Source organism: Palaemon carinicauda, chromosome 27 (assembly GCF_036898095.1).
Source record: "Palaemon carinicauda isolate YSFRI2023 chromosome 27, ASM3689809v2, whole genome shotgun sequence".
NCBI classification, from domain to species: Eukaryota; Metazoa; Arthropoda; class Malacostraca; order Decapoda; family Palaemonidae; genus Palaemon; species Palaemon carinicauda.
The window spans coordinates 85,991,290-86,007,169 of record NC_090751.1 but is presented as its reverse complement, the minus strand read 5'-3'; the positions used below and the strand labels follow the sequence as shown (position 1 = coordinate 86,007,169).

The following is a 15,880-nucleotide window of genomic DNA, read 5'->3' as shown; positions in this document are numbered from 1 at the left end:
TCCTCTCGTGGATCTCTTTGCAACCGCAAAGACGAAGAGACTGGAGTGTTACAGTACTGCTTTCCGGTGCCAGATCCTGAAGCCATTCACATGGACACCTTTCTGATGAACTGGTCTCACATGGAGGTTTATGCTTTCCCATTCAAGATCCTTTACCAAGTGATACAGAAGTTCGTATCCCACGAAGAAACCAGGATGACTCTTATAGCCCCGTTCTGGCCGTCAAGAAGCTGGTTTCCAGAGGTACTGGAATGGATGGTAGATTTCCCGAGAAGCCTTCCCTTGAGACCAGATCTTCTCAGACAACCTCACTTGGCCCGAAACCATCTAAACCTCCGAGCTCTACGTCTGACTGCCTTCAGACTATCGAAAAACTTGCTAGAGCTAGAGGATTTTCGAAGAAGGCAGCCAAGGCTATTGCGAGGGCAAGGAGGTCTTCCACCATCAAGGTGTATCAGTCCAAGTGGGAGTTGTTCAGAGAGTGGTGTAGGGATAACACGATTTCTTCATCCAGTACCTCTCTAACCCAGATAGCGGATTTTTTCATTGACCTTTAAGAATAAACATAACTTCTCGTCATCTACAATTAAAGGTTACAGGAGTATGTTGGCTATGGTTTTTAGACACAGGAACTTAGACCTCTCCAATAATAAGGATCTACAGGACTTGCTTAGGTCTTTTGATACCACCAAGAAAATTCAATCTGCTCCCCTTGCCTGGAATTTGGATGTGGTGCTGAAATTTCTCATGGGTGACAGATTTGAGCCTTTGCACCCGGCTTCTTTTAAGGATTTAACCTTGAAAACTTTGTTTCTGGTTAGCCTAGCCACCGCTAAAAGAGTAAGTGAAGTACACGCTTTTAGCAGGAACATTGGTTTTTGGGATGGAAAAGCCATTTGTTCTTTACAACTGGGGTTTTTGGCTAAAAATGAAAATCCTACTCGGCCATGGCCCAAATCCTTCGAGATCCCTAACCTTTATGATGTGGTGGGAGATGAGTTGGAGAGGGTGCTCTGTCCAGTAAGAGCATTAAGGCTGTATGTGGATAGAACGAAGAATCTGAGAGGCGACTCAGACGCTTTGTGGTGTGCAGTCCAAAACCCTTCACTGCCCATGTCAAAGAATGCCTTGTCTTTCTTCATTAGATTGTTAATTCGAGAGGCTCACGCTCAGTGTGATGAAGCGGATCAGAGGCTTCTCAAAGTAAAGACACATGAAGTCAGAGCGGTAGCGACTTCGGTAGCTTTTAAAAAGAATCGTTCTCTACAAATTTTGATGGATACGACCTTTTGGAGAAGTAAGTCAGTTTTCGCATCACATTATTTGAAACATATTCAAACGCTTTATGAGGACTGTTATACTTTGGGTCCTTTCGTTGCAACGAATGCGATAGTAGGTGAATGATCTACCACTACGTTCCCTTTTCCTAATACCCCTTTTCTATCTCTTGGAACTCGTAAGTTATGGTTGTTTGTGGAGGCTGGTCGTCAGCCTTCCGCAATCTTTGGTTTGGTCAGGGGGTCAATTTGTTTGTAGAGTGCGCCCAGAACAAGGGTATGAGTTGAGGTCCTGTCATGTTATAGGTGTTTGTACCATTTGGCAGCTCCTAGAGATCATCAGCCCCGAGTGGATCACTGGATCTCCTAAGGATAGCGGACGAAATGAGGCAGAGTACCTTTGCTGTCAGCTTCCTTATCAGGTGAGAACCGCTAAAGTTAGGTTTTTTTTTTTTTCTTTTGTAATGCTTAAGTGAACTTTCAATATGTAGCAGTCTCTGACCCGCCACCAAGGGGTGTCAATCAGCTCTTATGTAACCAGCAGGTAAGTTTTATATTTAAAAATGGTATTTTCATAGTAAAATAAATTTTTGAATATACTTACCCGCTGGTTATGTAAATTTAACTCCCGCCCTCCTCCCCTCTAGAGACTACCTATGGTATTGCTGTGAGGCTTGGAAGAACTGAGTGGCTGGATGTAGTTCCACCTGTGGTACTGCTAGGGCGCTGTTGTACACCTGCCATATCTACGATAGTGCGAGTTTTTTAATTTCTGCCACGGTGTCAGGAGACTTCAGCTCTTATATAACCAGCGGGTAAGTATATTCAAAAATTTATTTTATTATGAAAATATATAATTATTATTTGTACCATCCTCCTGACAAGGTGGAGGATGCAAATGTACATACAAACCCATTGATTTGTATATGCTTTCCATAACAAACCCACTCGTCTAAGAAAAGATTTTCTTGCGCAAACAGCCTTGGTTGTCTGGTCCTTATCAGGTCCGAGCATAGTTTTCTTGGGAGTTTACCCAGCCAATTTGGTAATAAGGACTTTCACCCAGCTAAGATAAGTCTCCTATTATAAGATGTGTAGGAACAAATCAGAAATTAAAAGTAATTCGCATTTTTCCTAACTTCCTTTAACTTCCCACCATCACCTCCCCAAAAGTCCCAGACACAATCAAAGTGACTGTGCAATGTGCTGGTAGAAGGGGTAGGGCTTTAGTCTACACTGCCGCCTGTTGCTGACACCTTGTTATAAGTTTTTAACAGCCGAATTCCAGTTGCACTTGAATTAATCTCCTATTAAAGGACTCGGGTTTGTATAAGTAGGAAAAATACAAATTACTTTTGAAATTTGTGATTTTAAAAGTATTTTCTCCTGTACAAATAACTGTAAAAATTGTTAATACACATGTAGGATAGCTTACTAATGTTAGAAAAACCAGCTAACTGAAAACAATGCAGATTAGGGTTCAATGGTAATGAGCGGGAAGTCTAAATTAGTTATGTTGGATTTCAGAACCCCTTTTAGAATGCATCTTGTTCTTGTGTAGGGGACTTACTTTAAAAAACAATTAAAGTTGGATAGAAAGTATGTGGCAGGAACCTCCCAAAGTTTAAACTTAACTCCTATAACAATGCACACATATTTAAATTTAGCTTCTTATTACAAGTTCAACATAGTCCAGTCAGCTATATATTCCTTCATTCATAGTCCAAAGTCTATAAGCATGCATTATTCCCTTTCCTGGTAACGTCCTTGCCTGGTGATCGTCAGACTGGATTGGAGTCCTGCTCAAACATGTTAGTTCTTTTGTTCACTGCAACCTCACACTCCTTATGAACTAAGGATGGAGAGTTTTGGGAAACCTATAGGTCTATCTGCTGAATCATCAGCAGCCATTGCCTGGCCCTTCTTGGTCCTAGCTTGGGTTGAGAAGGGCTTGGGCATTGATCATGCCTATATGGTCAGTCTCTAGGGAATTATCCAGGTTGATAGGGCAATGTCACTGCCTCTTGCCTCTGCTATTCATGAGTGGCCTTTAAATTATATATCAGTTTTTAATATTCTATGCATATTTCCTTATACAGTATGTTTTTTACAAGGGACTTTTGTTTTATGTGGATAATAACACTTCATGTCAAGATTATATAATTTTTCAACTCTTAATTGATATACAGAATTATTTTTCATGTGACTTGATTTTCAGGTCCGGCCACTACCTAATACATTGTACCGTTATCGCTGTGATCCTGATACAGTCTTTATTCGTGAAGGAGGAATTACAAGCACCATCAAAATGCAGAATTCAGCGCAATTAAGGAACACAATCTCGAGTAGGAACCAGACTTTACAGAGAGAAGTGTGTCAAGAAAAGAAAGCATTATTGAAACTAATTCTTTCAAAATAAGGCCAGAATATGTAATATCGTAAGGAGCGATTTTTTCATGAAAAAAACAACCATTTATAGATTTGCCTGGTCTGTGAATGTCTATGTTAGTGTGTATAGAATCAAAAGTCGAAAGATTTGTTCCTAAATCAGGGAAGAACACAAGAATATTAACTTGCGAGATGCAGTGCTAGAAATTTTAGCAAAAATGTTTTGCAGTTTCCTTTATTATACCTCACACTGCAATGTTAGAAATTTTAAGACTAAATATTTTACGGTTTCCTTTGATATACTTTCCAGACCATAGGTCATATGTTTCTTTTAATAGCAGCTAGCTATAGTTTTAATTACACCTGTTATTTTTCCATGCCCTTCATTGTATGAATGAAGGAATGTATAACTGACTGGACTATGTTGAACTTGTAGTAAGAAGCTAAATTCAAAGAAGTGTGCATTGTTATAAGGGAGAAAATCTTGAAACACCTTTTAATTCAAAGGTACTGTATTTAATATATGGCTGATGTTAATTTGACTAGTTAAAATAGTACTTGTGAATTTTCAGTTATATTTTAAATATTCTCTAATTTAAGGAAACCTGTTATGTTGAAAGTAGATTCAGGACCCTTTAAAACTTTTGATTGACTAGGTTTTTGTATTTTTAGTATTCAGTTTTAGCTATCAAAATATGTTTGGACTATGTTTTAAATAATTGATGAAGTTTATCTTCAGAGTTTAATCTGTTGAACTATTTCAGAAAACATCCATGCCGGAGACATAAAAACAACAAAGTCTGGAGTAGTCATGATATCTTACTAGTTCTTATGATTACATTATTCAAGTTGCTCTCCATTTTCATTATATTTTCAAAGTCGACATGAGGAAGGTAGGCATAAAATGTATTTGAGGAGAGGGGGTGAAGCCCTGTGTGGTCTTCAAGGGCTTTCCTGTGAAATGCTAAAACGGAATCCAATAGGACATAAATATCAAAGAAATATTGTCTCCCCTGCTCAAGGAACAGTGCAACAATGTTTGTATAGGGGAGACCTCTCAAGTTCAGGCTCATTTGAACTTCCACAGCACCTCAGTAGCTGAAAGACTTCTGCTATGGGGGATGTCAAGTACACAGTCCCAAAAAGGAACCATAATTCCAGTTATCACCAGCATACCTGTCACAAAAATCCCTCAACCTCCATTTTCTTTTTATTGTCGGTACGATAGAAAAGTATTTCCTTGTGTGATCAAATTCACTTCAAGAACATTATTAAGATGAGTGCCAGCATTCAAGTTTTTTTCTTCGTTTCATGGCTTAATTATTGAATATTAGCACCGGCATTAAAGTCATTGTATTTGTTTCTTGTCCTCCTAATGTTACTTTGTTGTGTTTCCTTTAATTTCATAAGTTCTTTTACTGTCCATGTTCTGTTGTGGGTAAGTGGTAAAAAAAAAGCAGCGTTACCTCTACCCTACTATCGTTTATTTGGCTAACAGAAATATCTAAGTACCTGGAAAAACATAAGAATACAGAAAAATTAACAACTAACAGATTTTTAAGTATTCAGCTGTTGCTCGGCCATTGAGTTCCCAGCTTCTAAAGAAGGGTTGAGTAGGAGTTTTTCCTTCCATTCCAAGTATTAAAGGCTTGATGGTGGTGGAGAATGTAGCGGAGGGGCTACTGCCATTGTAACCCTTTGTGGCGATCCTGTGATGGATCCGTATTTTGAACCGAGTGTAATGTTTTTCGGTGTGAATTTATAGATTTGCCATTTTATGATATTGAGTTTGAAAACCAGGCGATATTTCCAGACTCAAGTTAGAAGAGATTCAAGATTCATCTCTTAGAGCATGTCCTTAGCTAACCCTAAAGGAGATTGTTCTGATGCCATATAAGGCTGCTATCAATACTTCAGTAGAAGCAATATCAGATACTGGAGGTTTTCTTCTTAACTACAGTTTGCTTGATGTTTCAGTGGTCGGAATATCAGTGCCTGGGCCGAGAACTCCTTTTAGCTCAAATGGCAAAATTAGCTGCTGAGGTAATGAGACATTTTCTGCTTAAAGGTGATTTTACCTTTCTCAAAGAGTGTAGTCCCTTTCTGGAAGTGTACCTTAAGGGTTTGAAGGATTCCCAGATCTAAGAGGGTTTATGGTCGCCTTCCCAACAAGTGAGACGCTCAGGTTGGAACCACTCAATTGGTTGGGCTTGGTGGCATACAATTATCCCGGAATTCGCACGAGTCTACTTATTAATACTTTGATACTATGTGCTTGGAGACCACACACCATTTCAACCCCAACAAAGGAGTTTTGACAAAAGGAATACTTAATTTTTGGAAGGTGCTTTGTGGTCTCCAAAACCCTCCCCACCATCCTAGCCTTGTTCAAGAGAGTGGAGCATGGTTTATGTACCATTCACAAGTAGTATTTGAGGGTTTGTTGTGACGTAGGTATGCCAGCGAGGACTGGAATGATGGTTCTTTTCTAGGCTGCTGTGCATGTCATTAAAAGCAAATGATTTTCAGCTAATGAGTTGCTGTGGCAGATGAACTAGGTTTCCCCAATACACAATGAGTTTGTGCTGTGCACATTGATACGCTGGCCCTAGAGCAGGGGAGACAATATTACTTTGATATTCATGTTGTATTAGGTTTCCTTGTTTTAGGCATTTCACGGGAAAGTTCTTAAGGACCCCCCAACACCTTCCCAAAAATAAGGTTTTCCTTTTTCAAAACTCCTTTTTTTGCTTTGAATTAGTTGGAAACGTTAATTTTTAGGTGGATAGTTTCACTATTTTCTGTTAGAAATATGCAAGATTTGTATGATAATGAAAGGGGTATTTTAAGTTGTACACATATGTAGCACTAAAGACAAACATGAAATAGAATCCATTTAAAACTCACTTGACAAACTGGTAGAAACCCAATGTTTATGGGTATGGTATTGCCCTTTGCTCTCATATTTTCTACCCATTTTGTTCTTTTCTTACACATCTAATAATATAGAATATACCAAGTAATTTATCTACTGTAAATTTCCCAGCTTATAGCGTTTTTATTATTTAATTGTTCTGACTAATATTCATGTACAGTAGTTATTTGGGTCAAGTGGTGCATGAAGCAAAGGGTATGCATTCACCCCTGTTGTATTTATTTGTTTGTTTGCGAGTAACTTTACGCAAAAACTATGGTACCAATTTTAGCTAAACTTAGAATTCATGTTTGGCATGACCCAAGGATGAATCTGGAACATTCTGGATAAAGTACATTTAAAGTACAAATACACAGCAGTACTTTAAAAATAATCACTATGCGAAGTAAATGGGAAATATTTTAGTTATTTTTTTTTTGTTTGTGAACATTACGCAAAAACTATCAAACTAATTTCAGCAAAACTTGGTGGACATGTGGGGTATGACCCAAGAACAAATCTATTAGATTTTGAAGACAAGAGCAATTCTTCAAAAGCAAAATAAGACTGCTTGGAGTGGAAAAGGTATGCTGGCTACTCACTGCTCCTCTAGCTTTGGTTATGTGTCAGTCTTTGCTTGATCTTGTTATGGCAGTGTACTGCATTAAGTTGAAATTGTTTATTTATTGTTACTGTCTCTTTATCATTGGCAATTGCTGGTCTAGAATTCTTAATTCTGGGAATGGCCTTCTTTCTAATTGCATCAAATTTATCAATTTTTTTTTGTTCAGTTGAAGTCAGATGTGAGAAATGTATATATCTCTTACTAATAAAAATATGTGGATACACAATAAAAATGAAGAAAAGATAGCCATGAAAAGTGAAGTAAGGATTCAGACAGCTCTATATAACAGAATGGGCCTTTAGATTTGGCCCATAGTGATTCTATTCCTTTATTCATTCTTAATCCATTCCAACTACTCTCGACTCCAAGCTCTCTGGGTCAGGCTAAGCTTAAATATTTTGAATTTTTCAAAACCACTTTCGGCCAAAGGATCCACCATATTAAAATTGGAACCTTTCATACTGCTTTGAATAATTTTGTACTCCCTCAAGAGAGATGAAGGGTAAGTGTTCACCTTTAATGGAAAAAAAGAAAAATTCCTTAATTGGCTACTTATCCAAATAAGCAGAAGTTAGGAAGTGCCCATCCACCCTCCTTAACACTGGCCGTCGTTCCCGTCAGACGTCTGCTTTGACCACTGGTCATGCTACACTTCACTTTGTGCTTTTTCTCTTTTAGTGCATTTGTGATTATGAGTGTACAATATCTCTGAAGTGAATATGAGAACTTGTCCCAGTCATGGAATCTTCATGAGCAGAGTGGAGGTAGATCACCATCCTTTGAGTTCTGGGTCTTGTGGTAAGCAATGCTTATTTACTTTTAATGTGATTCTTGCAGGGATTGACCACCCTTACAATGGTAAAAATACAATAGACGTCAGATTAAAAAGGCTAAGAGGTATTGCTCCCCTTCTTTCTCTGCTAAAAGCAAGAAGCAGAAACCTTCCATGCTGATTTTCCTCTTTCAGATCCTTCTTTACTGGAGTTGACTGAAAATCCAATATTTAAAGAGGACAGCCATTTTGTGCAACATGATCATTTTGTAGATGTGTTGCTGATTAATGAACCCAAAATCTTACGCAGTGATGCAGATCCTTTGGCTTCAGCTCTTATCCCGCCAGGGCAGGAGACAAACAGACAGTTCACTGGCTGGAGTTTTGACTAATTAATTTTTTCTCTTTCTCTTTCCAGTGTGTTGCAAGTGATTGTTGGGATACCAAGGGTGTCAGGACATTGCAGCACTATGAGTTGGAAGGAGAAAGATCCCTATTTGAAACATCCCTAACCGGTGATCACCAGACTGAGGTTCAAGTCCCGCTCAAACTCATTCGTTCCTTTAGTGTCTGCAACCTCACCATCTTTGTGAGCTAAGGAGGAGGGGATTTGAGGGAGCCTACAGGATTACCTGCTGAGTCATCAGCAGCTATTGCCTGTGCCTCAATGGTTTTAGCTTAGGTGGAGAGGGGGATTGGGCACTGATCATATATAAATATAGTCAGTCTTTACGCCATTATCCTACTTGCTATGGCAATGTCACTGTCCTTTGCCTCTGTCATTCATGAGCAGCCTTTAAACCTTTTGTGCCCTGTCTGCAAAAGACTTTCCTGCAGACAAGGAATCTCCTTGTAATTAGTGTCGGGAGTGGTTTCCCTCCCAGTGGCTGGCATATGGCAGGACGAGAAAGAAGAGGTCCAAAAACTATTCTTCACCTTCAGGCCCTCCTCAGAGTCTAAGAAGTCCCACCCAACCTTTTCCTGTAACCTCCCGTACACTTCCTAGTCGGAGAAGAGTAGTGGCTCGTTAACTTTAGGCTAAGTCTTGAGGCCAGTTAACCATCCCAAGGGAGGAGGCTTCATTGTCCTATGCTTTACAGGTTGACGATGCCCTGCATGTTTTATGGACCTCATTTGATCATCAATTCCCACCATCTAAGGAGTTGTTAGTGACTTGGAAGTAATCTCAGGAGTGTTTCTGCTCCTGTGCCGGACACCTTTGGCTTGTCCTCTTTGAGGGCGATGAAGTCTCTCCTTCTCGGGTTCCTCCCTTCAAAGCCACCTGCTTTTGCACCAGTAATAGTATCACCTCATGCTTAGTGTTAGCATGTCTCCCATGTGCCCTTCCTCTGGGATGCATGCTTTACCTGTTTATGAGAATTGCGCTCCTCATGTACTAGAGTCTAGTGTTGGTGAGCAACATGTCTCCCAACATGAATGCACAGATCTGAGCAAATGTATAGACTACTGACCTTTCCCCATAGGACAACACCACCTCTCCTGAGCCTGTACTAGCAGTACACTACCTCCTCACATGCCTCTCAACCTGTGAGAGTTGAGAATAGGCTAGTTACCATGTGTAAGCCAACCAGATGCACCTATCACTTTGTGGGTAACACAGACATACCTCAACACCTTACACACTGCCCAGACACGCTTCAACACCTTATGCACTGCCCAAATGAGCCTCACCTTTGCACGCCATCCCAGACGTACCTCACCATTGTGCACACCTCGCCCAGGTGCTCACTACCCAGATGTTCCTCACCAAATTGCGTGCTACCCAGACACACCTTACCTGTGCACGCTCAATCCAGATGTACTTCACCTATTTGCTAGTTGCCCAGATGCACTTCACCTATTCTTTACCTACCCAGACACGCCTCACCTTTGTGCACTTCAATCAAGCGCACCTCTCCAGATTGCGAGCCACAAGATCCTAGATGGGTCCCTGTAGCATGCGTTTCCAAGGTGGAACAAATTGTAGGAATCTCACCAGGGAGAGACCTTATGCCTGCAAGAGTCACAGCATATGCTCATGACATTGACTATTAGATCTGCCTTATAGGTTTGAATACTGAACACAGATAGAACCGTCAACGTCAAGTCACTCCTCTAGGGACTCTCATCCTCAAACTCATCGCAGTTCTGTCCCCCTGATAGTGTCTTACGTTAATAATTACAGATTACAGTATTACCATTGAATATCTTGACCTTACGCTCTCTCTCCTTATAGTTGAAGAGTTCCCAGTAGAGAACAGCTCCAATTTCCTTCAGAATGGAGCAGATCCCATTTGGATTTCGAGTTTATGCCATATAAACATGTTTGAGCTTTAAGCTCATGCTCCAAAACTTTTTCCCTCTTTTGACCAGTCACTCAGTGGTGTTGATGAGCAACAACACCACCGTAGTGGTATATATAAGAAAACAAGGCCTTACCGTTCTCTGTAGCTTTGCCAACTAGCAGTAGAAATCCATGAATGGGTAGAGCTCAATTTGACCTCAAACAGCCTGCTGTGTTCCAGGTAAAAAGAACATTGTGGCAGACAAACTTAGCAGGAGGTGCAGATCATCAGGTCAAAATGATTTTTGCATCCTCAGATATGAAACAAGATCCTGACTTTGTGAGGTTCGCCCACTGTCGACCTATTCACCACCTGACTAAATCGGAAGCTTCCATTATACTATATTACGCTTCGGTACCAGATCCACAAGCAGCGTTCAAAGATGCCTTCCAGCACCCGTAGGATGGCCGCAACACCTATGCTTTTCTGCCGTTTTGTCCGATAAGAGTGTTCTGAACCAAGTCTGCTCCATTCTAGTACTCCTGAAATTGCCCCAAGTAGAATGGTACCAGGACCTTTTACTTCTTCTAATAGAGACCCTGAAAGAATTGCCTCATCTCCTTGACCTGTTGTACCATTCACATGTCCAGATATTCCACAGTTTGAAAGAATTGCTTCAGCTTCACGCGTGGATGTTATCCAGCATCTCCTCTCAGAGTAAGGCTTTTTATGCAGTTATGCAAGAGATGTCCAGATATCTCTGGAAGCCTTCAACTCCTGTGTACCAAGTCAAGTGACCATCTTCTGTGGTGGTTGTCGTGGTAGGGGCGTTTCCCCTCTCAGAGCCTCTATTCCATTGATAACAGAATTTTTACTTTACCTACAAAGAGAAAAGCTCTGGCTATAGATCTGATATATTGCCAAACCAACAGTGCATAAAATGTAAAGAACCTTAACTCTGCTCCACTTACAAAGGGTCCGAGTTGTTGGTAGCCCAGGATAAGTACCCAGCCAGTTGGAATAAGGACATTGTGTGACCTAAGGATGAGTCTCCCATTTAAAAGATGAAGGTTTATATTTGTGCCGGAACAAATGACAAATTAGGAAATAATTTATATTTTTCTTAATCATACAAACCTGAGTAATTTACTCAGAACCCCTCCCCCATCCTGTAATTAACTGCCACCTGTTTACACCTTCTTACTAAAGTTTAATAGATGTATTCTCCAGCTTCGCTGCTAATCTATCCTATATAAAGGACTCAGGTTTGTATAGTTAGGAAAAATACAAATTATCTCTAAATTTGTCATATTGATCCCTTCAGAAACACCTTCAGTCAATGTGTTTTGAGGTCCTGAACCTTTTACGGGTTTAAAAGATTCATTTTAAGTATACAGTATGTGAAGTAACCTCGTATTATTTCTGCTTAATAAATTGACCAACTTCAAGAAAGGAATCTTCCTTCAGTCTCATCTTGAATATGAATGATGATCATGGATTCAAACTCCTATTTTTTTAACAGGTTTGTGAACAGATGTATCCCTTGCAAATGGACCCGAGTGGCTATCAAGGTGAACACCTGAGTGAATATCTGGGGAACAGTACACAGTCCGAAACACGGAGTCTTGAACTGGTACACTGTACCGCAGAAAGAGAAGCAGAGGAACTTTTGAGGACTGATGAACAGGCACTTGAAAGTACACGTCCTTTGGGTCTATTGAAAGCATGAGGTCTCCCTCTGATGGATAGCACAGCCTGTCATGTTCATCCTGAACATCAGAGGAGACAGGTCGATGACTGGCCTCTAACCCCCTTTCTCCACCACTTTGAACACCTTCTCCAATATCCCTTCCACCTCTGCTGCAAGGCCAGGGCTTTAGGTGTTTTGGATGATTCCCAGGGGAATAGATTGGGACTTTAGATAGGCAGGTCTGGCAGTCCTAAAAAGGTAGCAAGTGACTGTCCCGATGGACACACTTCTCTATTCTCTGCCCTGTATAAGTCACCCAGGCAAGACAGGCATCCCCCTGCTCTCTGCGTTCGGAGATTGGGAATGTCAGCATCAGCATTTCCTTCTCCCTCCCCTTTGCCAACCTTCCTAAAAGAAGCCGGTTTAGGTGTTCAAGAAGGCTGTGCATGCACAGCCTCTATTTTGGGAAGAGGTCATAGTTGCTGACCTGGGTCTGGGATCCTGCAGACTTGGCCACACGCGAAGTTTTGGCCACTACCATCTTCAAAGGGCCAAGCCCCGGAAAGAGACAGTATGCTGCATCAAGGAGTCCCGCAAAGTGGTCCTCCAAGTTTACACTGGCGCCTGCATACGATTCCCAGGAAGGAGAGATGTGGCAACCAACACTGATGAGTTCCCTAACAACAATGCCACCCGGGTAACCTGTGTAGAGAAGTGAGAAACAACAGCGTCTCGCCTCTTCAAAACCTAGTTAGCTCACAGGTATACTGCCTGGTGGGCAAGGAAGGCGACTGCCTTCCCACCCGGCAGCACAAGACACTTTTATTTCTCCAAAGCTTCCGGGGTTGATAACCTCGTTGAATTTGCGAAGTACGTTACTGCTCCTGACCACAGGTTGGGCCAGGTTACAGCATGGAAAGAAGCCAAGGCCAAAGGTTCCATGGTCACAAACTCGAAGGCTAAGAAGGATGTACTCTCTGCTCCGAGTCTCTCTGAGTGCACACTGATGGGACAATCTGCAGAGGTTTGGATGCACCGTTCTCTGGCGTGCAGAACCTCCGATGCCCGTGGGGGGCTGGAGACAGTATTGTGCTTGACGGACTGGACTGGAGTGACTCGGATCCACAGATCTGATCGTTAATTCGACCCAGGGCAAAGTCTACTCGTTCCACCCATGGCAACAACCAACGAGGGCCTCAATCTTTGAAAAACGCTGAAGTGCTGATCAATGGCCGAAGTTCTCCATGATGGAGGTTCGACGGTTGCTTCCCTCAGGTCATTACTCTCGCAAATGAGGGAAAGGCTCTTAATGAAAAAACTTTCTGGTTTTGGATAGCTTGCCCTGCAGGCGCTGAACAATAGTCTGGTGTCCTCGAGCACCCTCATGCCTCGCCAAGGGTGAGTCCGCATGCTCCAGAGATTTTGCTCCCACGAGTACAACCGCCCGGAACGTAATTAGGGGTGACGAAGGTACGGGCAGGTTAATGGCAACGGGAGAACTGGCACAGGAACTAGGTACTCCTAATATGAGTCTTGGTAGTGGGATAACCATGGCCCTATGTTCCTTGGCATGGGAAACAAATCTCTCCTCTTCACATTCTGATCAAGTCCCTGGGGCTGTTGCACAGGGCCAAGACACCCGGTCCCGGATCCGGATGCAGCCCAAGGGGTGCCTGGCACAGGACCAAAATCACTTGGGTGCTGTCCAACCCCCTCAAAAGAAAGGTGGTGTCGCAGGCACAGCGAGCCCTATCCCTGCAACTGAAAGTTGGTGTCAAAGGCACAGCGAGCCCTATCCCTGCAACTATATCTGGCCTAAATGGATTTCTTCAACCTCTTCCTCCTCTTCTTCGCCTTAGAAGAAAATTCAGAATCATAGTTGGAGGATGAGAAGGAGAAAGAAAAGGGTACACCTTTTCCTAACTGCAGGAGCGGTCAAGGTCTAAGCAACCATCATTGATAACACTTCTCCAAGGGGAGAACCACAAACCACAAGTTGCTCCAACAGGACCCACAATGCTGGGACACACTCACAAGACCTAGCAACCTCAGTACATGCGGGGCCTGCGGCACAACACAGATCAAGTAGGAAACTGCTTCCCTTTGCACGAGGGTCATTGTGGACACGGAAAGGGGTGGGAATCACTGGGGCTGGGTCAGGGATTGGGGTAACCCTGGGGACAAGGCTAATGCTCACCTTAGTTATCACTTTACCTTTATACCCATTTACAGGGCCCAACGCCTCTTAGCACGAGCACCTTGCCTGCCACGCCAGGAGCTAGCTTACCAGACCTACCATTCTTTTTTGGCTTAAGAGGGGGAACTACTAGGATCCCTGACACTAAGGAAATCAACATCCTTCACCACTGGCGTCACCGTGGACATGGGGTACCAGGGGAGAAGTAGCCTTAGCTAATGGCTCCTCAATAAAAGTCATGGAGGGTCTACTTGAAAGAGCCCAAAACTTCCTTAGGTCAAAATTTCTGTCAGCAGCCTATATGATCATGGGCAAAAAGCTTCCAGCTTCCGAAGGGGTGCAGAAAACACAAGGTTTTTCATACACCAGGGAAACCTGAAAAACTCTGCAAAATAGATCCGAAGGCTCCAAGCTCCCATAGAGTACTCCCCAGGGACTGATCCATAGTCATCAGAAATAGTTAGCATCCCCCAAGAAGACCAAAAGCAGTGAAAGACTTCACCGGAGTCTTCTTGGGCATTGCACAGTCCAACCCTGACGAATGCTTAGTACTTCTTCTCCTTCTGGGCGTATACCTGCCACTGCACTGGAAGCCACAACCTACTGTACATTCATCGGACAGGGATGATAGCAAGCAATCATGCCCCCTAAAAGATGCACAGAGGGAGTGTGGATCTCCTGCCAGTTTAATCAAACTGGTTGCAGCATCCACCCTTCCCCTGGGAAACAAAGTTTTTGCTTCCATTTAATCACTCAACTACAACCCCTGGGAAACAAAGTTTTTGCTTCCATTTAATCACTCGACTACAACCCCTGGGAAACAAAGTTTTTGCTTCCATTTAATCACTCAACTACAATCACTTCCTAAAAGAGAAAGAAAATAAAAAGTTTTTGTAAGGAGCTGACTGTAGTGTACATGTGTACAAGTCAATGGCTGAATCAAAAGTGAAGGATCTCTGGCCGGAAAGGGGGTGAGCTACTCAAACCCGCACCCTCACCACCTGGATATTAAGCGACTTTAACGACTGACTCCAGCTAACGCTGAATCAATCTTTTTAATTAAAGGATGAGAGTTTATATGCTATGTAGGAATGAAAAGGAAGGATAATAATTCTATAGAGGAAATTTTCCCTAGTACTCATCGGTCATTAAGTAGACAGGAGGTGAACAGAACGTCTGAGAAAATTAGAAATGTAGGAAACTGAAATTAGGCTCAATAGCTGTAAGTATACTTGTATTGATAAACTTAATAATGAAGGGATATCATAAAGGTTTTGATACTGAATACAGTATGCCATATACAAGACACTAGGCAGTACAGTATACACTTCAAAGGAATTTCTCTTCAAAAGGGACAAAAAGACTCATAAGGAACAGTAAATCATTAACCGTAGTTTATTTTGGATAACTTAACAGTCTATATAGTACTACCATTTTCCATTCCAAGCTCTTTGGTTAGCAAGGCACTTCCTTCCTTTCCCAAAAAGTATTCTCGTAGAGCATTTAAAGCTTTGTAACGATGAGAAATTGTATTTTTAACGTCCTTTTCCAGTTCTCCATAGGTTTGAGTATAACCTGAAAAGATCAGAAGGTGAAATCCAAAGGTTTCATTAAATAAAATAGCATTTAAAAAAAGTACCCATACAAAAATATGAATAGATTTAAACTTAAATAATTGTTTAATCTGGAAATTAAACAGGATTGTTCTTTTCTGTATTAATTTGATAACTGT

The 15,880-nt window shown here is 41.8% G+C and overlaps 2 protein-coding genes across 2 annotated transcripts in view; one reads left to right on the top strand and one right to left on the bottom strand.

Annotated features, from left to right (window-relative positions):
- Window positions 1–6,688, top strand: part of LOC137620783 (uncharacterized) — a 101,659-nt gene extending 94,971 nt beyond the window's left edge. Inside the window, exon 12 of the mRNA XM_068351212.1 lies at window positions 3,496–6,688. Within this exon, the coding sequence (XP_068207313.1) occupies window positions 3,496–3,696 (201 nt within the window). The 3' untranslated portion in view covers window positions 3,697–6,688. The remainder of the gene's footprint in view (window positions 1–3,495) is intronic.
- Window positions 6,689–15,519: 8,831 nt separating this feature from the next.
- Window positions 15,520–15,880, bottom strand: part of LOC137620782 (uncharacterized) — a 123,357-nt gene continuing 122,996 nt past the window's right edge. The window contains exon 6 of the mRNA XM_068351211.1: window positions 15,520–15,723. Within this exon, the coding sequence (XP_068207312.1) occupies window positions 15,566–15,723 (158 nt within the window). The 3' untranslated portion in view covers window positions 15,520–15,565. The remainder of the gene's footprint in view (window positions 15,724–15,880) is intronic.